At 34.8% G+C, this 8,944-nt stretch overlaps 1 protein-coding gene across 8 annotated transcripts; it reads left to right on the top strand.

Moving 5' to 3' along the window:
* Positions 1 to 969: 969 nt before the first annotated feature.
* On the top strand, positions 970 to 6,515 carry LOC137828364 (uncharacterized). Of its 8 annotated transcripts, XR_016523296.1 has the most exons (10): positions 970 to 1,297; positions 1,370 to 1,479; positions 2,681 to 3,001; positions 3,714 to 3,812; positions 4,980 to 5,026; positions 5,126 to 5,247; positions 5,342 to 5,443; positions 5,578 to 5,732; positions 5,859 to 6,215; positions 6,303 to 6,515. XR_016523296.1 is itself a non-coding variant. In XM_068634895.2 (9 exons), exons 6-9 carry the CDS (start codon positions 5,128 to 5,130, stop codon positions 6,375 to 6,377), a joined length of 654 nt encoding a protein of 217 aa, XP_068490996.1. In that variant the 5' UTR covers positions 970 to 1,297; positions 1,370 to 1,479; positions 2,681 to 3,001; positions 3,714 to 3,812; positions 4,980 to 5,026; positions 5,126 to 5,127; the 3' UTR covers positions 6,378 to 6,515. The 8 variants fall into 8 exon arrangements, 7 of the variants coding, with proteins under 7 accessions (XP_068490996.1, XP_068490998.1, XP_068490997.1 ...); XM_068634895.2 differs by lacking the exon at positions 5,578 to 5,732; XM_068634897.2 differs by lacking the exon at positions 5,578 to 5,732 and having other exon boundaries at positions 1,000 to 1,297; positions 1,370 to 1,475.
* Positions 6,516 to 8,944: the final 2,429 nt, after the last annotated feature.

The following is an 8,944-nucleotide window of genomic DNA, read 5'->3' as shown; positions in this document are numbered from 1 at the left end:
GCCTCCTTTCTTGTATTTGATTACATAAGGAAATTGTTCAAGAAATTCCATCCATTTAGCATGTCTCTTGTTGAGCTTGTGTTGGCCCTTTAAATATTTTAAAGACTCGTGATCACTATGGATGACAAATTCTTTGGACACAAGGTAGTGTTCCCAAGTCTTTAGGGCTCGCACAAGAGCATAGAGCTCTTTGTCATAGGTGGGTTAGTTGAGGGTGGCACCATGGAGTTTTTCACTAAAATAAGTCATGGGGTGTCCACCTTGCAACAATACCGCACCTATGCCTACCCCCGATGCATCACACTCTATCTCAAAAGTTTTGGAAAAATTTGGGAGAGATAGAATTGGTGCATTGGTGAGTTGAGCTTTTAGCCTTTGGAAGGCTTGCTCATGCTTTTCATTCCAACAAAATGCAACATATTTTTTAACAAGTTCATTCAAAGGAGAAGCTAGACTAGAAAAATTAGGTACAAACCTTCTATAGAAGCTAGCTAACCCATGAAAACTTCTTACATCACTTACATTTTGTGGAGTGGGCCACTCGCAGATGGCTTTGATTTTCTCGGGATCTACATGCACCCCCTTTTTGTTTACTATGAAGCCTAAGAAAACTACACTATCTACACAAAAGGTATACTTATCCCTATTTGCAAAAAGACTATTTTTCCTAAGCACTAGAAGAACTTCCCTAAGGTGACTTAGATGGTCTTCTAGGGTTTTACTATCACTACAAAAAAATATGTAAAAAGTGGCGGTTTTAATATGGCGGTTATTAATAATCGCCACAAGTTTCAGTATAATACGTAATTTCATTAACCGCCATAATTATCTTTCAAATTATGTCATTTTTAACTGTCGTAATTTTCTTTCAGAATTAAAAACTTTCTTTATTCCTATATTCACATTTTTAACTTGATTTAAAAATCCTTCAGTTTTTCACTTGAAAAATGATTTTTTTTTTGAAAACTTAAGAAAATAAATTTTTTTGAATTTCATTTTGAAAACAAGAGTGAACCCTAAGTCTAACACTTTCACTCTCGTCCTTCTCTCTGCCTCACACTCACATGAACCCTGCGCTGCTTCCACACGAATCGAGCACTCTGCCTCACACAAACCCTAGCGATGTCTGGCTCCCACGAACCCTAGTGCTTGCTGCTTCCACACGAACCTAGGGCTCTCTGCCTCACACGAACCCTAACCATGCCTGCCTCACACGAACTCTGCCTCCATACGAACCCTAGCGCTCTCTGCCTCACAAAACCTACTCTCTCTGCCTCTACACGGAACCGATTTGAAGGTAATTTGATGTTTAGGATTTGTCATGTGATTCTATTTGTGTATTTCATTATGTGTTTCATCTTTATACTAGGTAGCTAAAGAGCAATTGAAGCAAGTTATCACAGAGGCGGCAGGGGAGAAAGAGTTTCCTGACTCGAGTTCTGATTTTCGAGCAATTAAAGCAAGTTATCACAAAGGCAGGTGAGAGAATTCTAAAACTCATTTTTTGTTCCAATCCTGCAGAAACTGCTTTTCTGTATCCAAGGGTCTTTGTTGAGTGAGGAGAATGGTCTATTTTCTTACATGGTTCATAGGTGAAGCTTGCCCATTCACGTATGAGTAAAAGAATGACACTGCATCGTCTTGACATTGTTGAATCAGATTTGTTGAGAAAGCCATTTGGCGGTCTGCAACAACCATTTGCCCTTTCCAGGTTTCAGCCTTGAGGACAAGGCTAACTCTATTGGGCAGGGAATTGATATCCCACTCAGGTCCATAGTTGTAAACCTAAGAATAAAAAGTAGGATTGATTGTTTAGTGGTTCCGTTTAGGTGTATTTCTGTTTCAATTAGTAGAGAAGGAGTATTTGGAGAATGGTTGATTCTGCTAGAGGGGAGTGGGGTTGGTCTTTTTCCTTTGGGAAAATGTTGAGATCATCCTGGGGGATCCAATAGTGGATGTTGAGTGAGGAGAAAATATTTTGTTGAGTTGCCACGAGATATTGTGGTTATAACTAGTGTTTTACTCTAAGATACTAGAAATCATTGTAATCATTACTCTTGGGGGTAGAGTTCTCTCTATATATGTCCTCTTGTATTAATTTACGTTGAATCAGTTCAATAAAGATCTTTTTCCTCTCATAGCTAACCCTTTTCAAGTGTGGATAATTGGAGCATACAGATTCCTCTCTTGCCAGAGAGAGCTCTACTCTTTGGAAACTTGTCTTTCTTTCTCTCAATTCTGTTATTTTCATTCTTTGATTGCAGGTACCCCTAATACAATTATGTTATTTTCATTCTTTAAATTTTATTTTGTGAAATTATTTTATAATGTTCAGTACAGTAGTTTCCGTTTTTATGTCAAACAGATTAGTTGTGGTTTATTTTATTGGATTTTGGATGTTAAAAAGAACATGTTAAAAAGGATGTCATATACTATTGACTCCCATTATCATAAAACCAACATAGTGAACCCTTTCTAATCTATAAGGTCTGTGGATTGATGGATAAATGAATTACTCTGGCCATCAAGTATTTCCTGTTGTGTCTGACATACTTTTTTATTGCACTAAAAGAAATACAATGTGAAAGTGTTGAAATGAGTATATTACTACTGGTGTTTATCTTTGTTAGATGATGTTAGCAATGTGATTGATCTAACTTGATTTTTTTCTTTTTGGTAGTTGTTGAAAGACCAAAAGTTTGTGGATGAAATTTTGTCCCGTACTCCAATTAAGCGTATAGCAGAACCTGAAGAAGTGTCTTCGTTGGTGACTTTCCTTTGCTTGCCTGGTGCTTCTTACATCACTGGACAGGTTATATGTGTTGATGGAGGATTAACAGTGAATGGATTTCAACCCAGCATAAGAATTACCTGAAAACACTATTTGGAACAAATGATTCTCATTTGATCACAAATAAGTGTGAGAAGTGATGTGCAGTTTGGTTTTCTCTCCCTTCTAGTTGCATACTAGAATACATGGTCTTGTTCAATTCATTAGCAGGTAAGTGACACTTTGGTCAAAGGTTCTGCTCCTTAGAGATAAATTTCTCAATAAATATTTACAGGAGAAGAAAGTATGATGGTGGAATGAATTGAGTTTCTTACAAGTTGAAATTTTAATCTATAGAAGATTTCTTAATTAACATTTTCAAAAGTTAATTTGAATTTGTGTATAAACTTTAGTCTATAGAAAAACTTAATTCATTTTGCTTGCAGTAAACAAAATTTCAACTTAGCAAATAGTAGTCGAGTTTAATTAATTCTTTCTCCGAAATTTAAAAATTCAAGTACATGTCACATGAGTAGTGGTCGGAATCATGTACTCATGGTGGTTCAGGACTATACTTATCATTGGCCATATTTGTTCCTGATCAGGGAAATTAGTCTTTGGGTACTTGGATATTAATTTCTTCAGTAATAAACCATTTTATGAATGTTGACAAATTTCATGACTAAAGGCACATTCAAGAACTGCGAATATAATTTTCATCCTCTAAGAAATAATCTAACATGATGGACACTGTATTTCAGTAGGTTAATTGGTGAAAATTTGTTATCTATGCTTGACATTGTAGTGTCCAAATATGTAAATGTGTATAACTTCTTTTGCTCCCTTGAATCCCCTTACTTTAGAAGTGGATGGTCAAATAAGATGTCATTTTATAACCCAAAAGGAAAAGATGTAATTTCAATATTTGCTCTACTATTTGTAGATAGAACAGTACAAAGCTGAAATCAAGAAACTTCTAACATCTGAGGCAGAAATTAAAGCTTTATCAGTTAATTATGCAGCTCTGTTAAAAGAAAAAGAGGTACGGTCATTACTTTGTGGAATATATGTAATTAATGTACATTTAATCTGTAGATTTTTGTTTTCATTAGTTCACTTGAACTGTGCACTCAGACTCTGTTGAGCCATTTTTTTACTACATAAACTTTTCTGTTAATTGATTGGATTTATTCTGTTTAACTGGGGTATCTTCTATACGTTTTGGAGAACTATTGTTGGTTTTATGCAACTTAAGGTGTTTTAAAGTTATCGGATATAAAATGATTAATGTGTTGTCACCCAAAAGATTGAACTTTTGGGCTATGAGGCCTAGGTACATAATATGGTATGGGTATGATTTGGATACAGGGAATTTTTAGAAATTAAACACATGATATGGTCAAGATAAATTAGCAATTTTGTTTGTATTTATATATATTTGACATGAATATACTATTTTTTAAGCAACATTAATATTACCAACTTCTCATTAATAGTAAATAACTGAATTTCATCGAATTTCATCTATTTTTGCAGAATACACAGTAAAGGGTTTCACATGTAACTGATGGAGTGTGCCCTTTTGCTTTGCTACCATTTTAGTCTCCTTGGCAGCTTTAGACTGCAAAGCGTGCTACAAAGACATGGAATAAATATGGAAGATCCTACTAATTAAAGATATTTATCATTTTATAATATATAGATAGATGTAAATTTCACTGATTTATAAGATTCAGTTTAAGTTTTAATATAATATGAGAGTTATTTTATAGTCTATTCTAAAGGGTGCAAAATAAGGTGAGTCTAGTTCTTAATAAGAAATATAAGATAACAATCTTCATAATGAATATAAGATAACAAATAATATATATATATATATATATATATATATATATATATATATATTTGGAACAGTGCACTAAATTGGAATCTGATAGAATATATAGAACCATAAAAGTGATTATTTGCCTGTCTTCTAAACTGAGTCATTAAAGATTTTTTTTAGCTCAACTTTCATTAATAGTCTTTACTTATTCCCTCGTTGATGAATGGACCATAAAGTCCACATTGGTTAGTGACTAAATTTGTTTGAACTTTTTTGTTATGTGAACTTGAGTTTGTTATTTCATTTTTTGTTATGTGAACTTATTTTTTTACTGTAATCTAATGATAACGTCTATCTTTGATGTGTCTAATGGACATTTTCCAGCTTCACAATTATCTAGCAGCTTCACAGCTTCACAACCATCAATCCAAGTAAGTTTGTTTTGGTTAACTTTTTTTACTTCAGTTTAATATATAATATATGTATACATTACTAGATAAGTAATGTTTTATTTTGTTGTTTTGGTGTAGTCATGCCAATTGATAAATCGAGGATTTGTAAACCACGAAACACCATTGAGTATGCAAATGGGTTGAATGTCTTTGTCTTTGTCGGTGGTGCTATGTCTTTGTCAAGAAGAAGAAATAATTTGGTATTTGTTTACTTATATTGTGCTCTCTATTTTAATTTTAATATATTACAATTTTCACCACATTATACTTATGTTATTATTGTTGAACATATAGAAAATTGAGACTGGTAAAAATATTGGACGAGCTGAAATGTGGAAGATCACACATAAGAGGAAAAATGGCACATATGTGAATGATGAGGCACTGGAAATTGGGGTAAGTGTTTGGACGGCTTTGATGATGATGTATTGATCATGGAAATATATTGGATTGCTTTGATGATGATGTATTGATCATGATGATATATTGGACTGCTTTAATGATGATGTATTGATCATGGAAATATATAGGACTGCTTTGATGATGATGTACTGATTATGATAATATATTGGACTGCTTTGATGATGATGTATTGATCATGAAAATATATTGGACTGCTTTGATGATGATGTATTGATCATGATGATATATTGGATTGCTTGCATACATCAAATCTTCCTCCTGAGTAAGCATCCTGATTACATGCAAATGCTCATGCTATTGGGATGCCTGATTATTATGTTTACTGCTGCCATAATATATTCTAACAAGTATATATGTTGTTCTTTTGATTATTTTCTATTTTATCCAGGAAAAAATTGATGAACTAATGTTGACAAATCCAAAAGGTGGTTCAGATATATCTCCAGAAGATCCAATTGGTGTCATATTTGGAAAGGAGCATCCGGGTCGAGTTAGAGGGCTATCATATGGAGCTTGTCCCAACCTTGCTTTCAAAGGATCCACAACAAGGCTAAGTGGTATGAACCATGCTTCCTCTAGTTCAACTTCGTCAAATGTGGAGGACAAGGTAACTCAAATGGAAAATGAGCTTGCAACTCTGAAAAATCAAATGAACACTTTGCTTGCATATATTGCTTCAAGAAAAGATGTTCCAGAACATTTTGCTGCAATGGCAGCTAATTTGGTTCATGCATCCACCAATGAGGTATTAATATATTTAAATATTTATTAGTGTCTTTTATTTTATAATTATAAACATACAAATTCATTAACTTCAAATTATTTATTTCAGGCATCAGATTATGGAAGTGGTGCTCCATCACCTAATCAAGTAATAGGATCAAGTGCCGGAAGCAAAACTAATTAGGGATGTGTGTTTTAATTTTAAACTTGATTAGGGATATATGAACTTTTGAACAATTATGTGTTGTAATTTTGAATTTGATTAGGGATGTATGAACTTTTTATGTGTTTTAATTTTCAATTACATATAAACTTTTGAACATTATTATGTGTGCTTTAATTTTCAATGAAATGAATGGATGGTTATAACTTTATACATTATTTTATTTAATTATGAAAAGTGGTGGTTAAATTTTATAATTGTATAAAATAGAATATAAAAAAGTGGTGGTTAATTTATAATTGTATAAAACAGATTACAAAAAGGGGTTAAATTTTATTTATTCAGTATTAAAATTACGTCAGTTAAAAATGCCACTACTTACGTATATTATGGTGTTAGAATTTTCTTCAATCATTGTAAATTGCGACAGTTATAACTGACACTCCTTACATATGAAAACCGCCACTATTTACACTATGTTTAAAGTGGCGGGTGTTGCGGCGGGTAACATAAAACCGTCACATTAAACTTTGTGGCGGCCAGTTCTATGGCGGTTTGGGAAACCGTCAAAAGTGTATATTATGGCGGTTATAAACGCCACTTTATACGGAAAAAACCGCCACAATATACACTTTTTTTTGTAGTGTATACACTAGGATATCATCAAAATAAACTACTACATATTTACCTATACAATCTCTCAAGGTGTGATTCATAAGCCTCATGAATGTACTTGGGGCATTAGTAAGCCCAAAGGGCATTACCAACCACTCATATAATCCAAATTTGGTCTTAAAAGCGGTTTTCCACTCATCACCCTCCTTGATTCGAATTTGGTGATATCCACTTTTAAGGTCAATTTTGGAGAATAGAGTTGACCCATGTAATTCATCAAGCATATCATCAAGCCTTGGGATTGGATGCCTATACTTGATGGTGATGTTGTTGATTGCTTGACAATCACAACACATGCGCCATTTTCCATCCTTTTTGGGCACCAACAAGACAGGTACAGCACAAGGGCTTAGGCTCTTTTGAACCCAACCCTTCTCCAACAAGTCTTGAACTTGTGATTCTATCTCCTTTGTTTCCTCGGGGTTTGTTCTATAAGCAGGCCTATTTGGTAGGCTTGCCCCCGGAATGAAGTCAATTTGATGTTCTATACCTCTAAGGGGAGGGAGCCCAATGGGACCCTCATTAGAGAATAGTTCTTCAAATTCACTTAAAAGGTTTTCTATTTGAGGAGGTAAATTCATAAGTTCACTACTTGTGGCAGTGCATGTAAGTGCTCATTTACAAAAGATAAGGCTTGGTTGTTCAACAAGAAGCAAATTTTCAAAAACGTTTTCAAGAGGCTTTTCTTGTTGATCAACCTTGTGGGAAGGAACACTCTTCTCCCACGCCTTCCTATCCCTAAGGATTTTCTCTTTTTCTAGCGCTTTTTTTTTTTCCTCATCCTTCTTATGCTTCATTTCTATTTGGTCTTTCACCACTTGAGAATGTGGTAAAGGACTAAGTACAAACTTTTTATACTTGTGGGTGAAGGAAATCTCGTTAGTGAGACCATCATGCAAGGTTTTCTTATCAAATTGCCATGGTCTCCCTAATAAGATATGACAAGCTTCCATAGGTACTACATCACATAAAACTTTGTCTTTGTAGTTCCCTATGGAAAACTTGATTTCCACTTGCTTGTCTACATGTAGTTCCCCATTTTCATTAAGCCATTGAAGTTTGTAAGGTTTTGGGTGAGCAACTACTTGTAGCTTAAGCTTTTCCACCATCCTAACACTACAACAATTACAACTAGATCCACTATCCACAATGAGGGAACATATGTTTTCTAAAACATTGCATCTTGTATGAAATATGTTCTCTCTTTGTGTTTCAATGGATGTGCTAGGGTGATTGTTGAGGGTTCTCCTAATCATAAGCAATTCTCCCTCTAGTGGAGCTACCCTCTCATCCTCTCCCCCTTCCTCTCTCTCACTAGGCTCATCCTCGCCACTAGTGTATTCATCTACACCCTTAAGAAACAAAGTCCTTTGGTTTGGACATTGTGCTTGCACATGCCCTCTACCATAGCACTTGAAACACTTAACATCTCTAGCTTGGATGGGTGGGGTGGAGGTTTCTTTGGTGAAAGGTTTGGTAGGTTCTTTTGGTTTTTCTTTTGATGTACTACCCTCCCTTCTAAACTCCTTCTTGGGATAAAAGTTAGAGTAAGGGCTCACCTTTTGACTTGACGTTTTGCGTAAGATTTGTTGCTCAACTTTAATGCAAAGTTGAACCAAGTCATTCAAGTCTTGGTAAGGTAAGAGCTCTACCCTATCTCTTATCTCAAGTGATAGGCCACTAAGGAACCTAGCTATTGTGGTATCCTCCTCTTCTCTAATGGATGCTCTCATCATGTAGAGCTCCATTTTTTGCCTATACTCTTCCACACTCATGTTCTTTTGTTGGAGTCTTTGGAGCTTGTCCATCAACTCCCTATGGTAGTAGGAAGGTATGTGGCGGCGTCTTAGGGCTCCCCTAAGGTCATTCCAATATGTAATGGGAGGTTCCCTATGAAGACGCCTTTCTCTTTC

The sequence above is a fragment of the Phaseolus vulgaris genome, chromosome 7 (genome assembly GCF_051622355.1).
Source record: "Phaseolus vulgaris cultivar YP4 chromosome 7, ASM5162235v1, whole genome shotgun sequence".
NCBI lineage: Eukaryota > Viridiplantae > Streptophyta > Magnoliopsida > Fabales > Fabaceae > Phaseolus > Phaseolus vulgaris.
Note: the sequence above shows the minus strand (reverse complement) of the source record. Positions and strands in the feature narration are given on the sequence as shown.

Bases quoted from the DNA above. Each gene is read 5' to 3' on its own strand.
- LOC137828364 (XM_068634895.2), top strand. From the start codon at position 5,128: ATGCCAATTGATAAATCGAGGATTTGTAAACCACGAAACACCATTGAG. The intron at 5,444-5,858 runs GTAAGTGTTTGG...TATTTTATCCAG, and splicing joins ATGAGGCACTGGAAATTGGG to GAAAAAATTGATGAACTAAT. The intron at 6,216-6,302 runs GTATTAATATAT...TATTTATTTCAG, and splicing joins TTCATGCATCCACCAATGAG to GCATCAGATTATGGAAGTGG.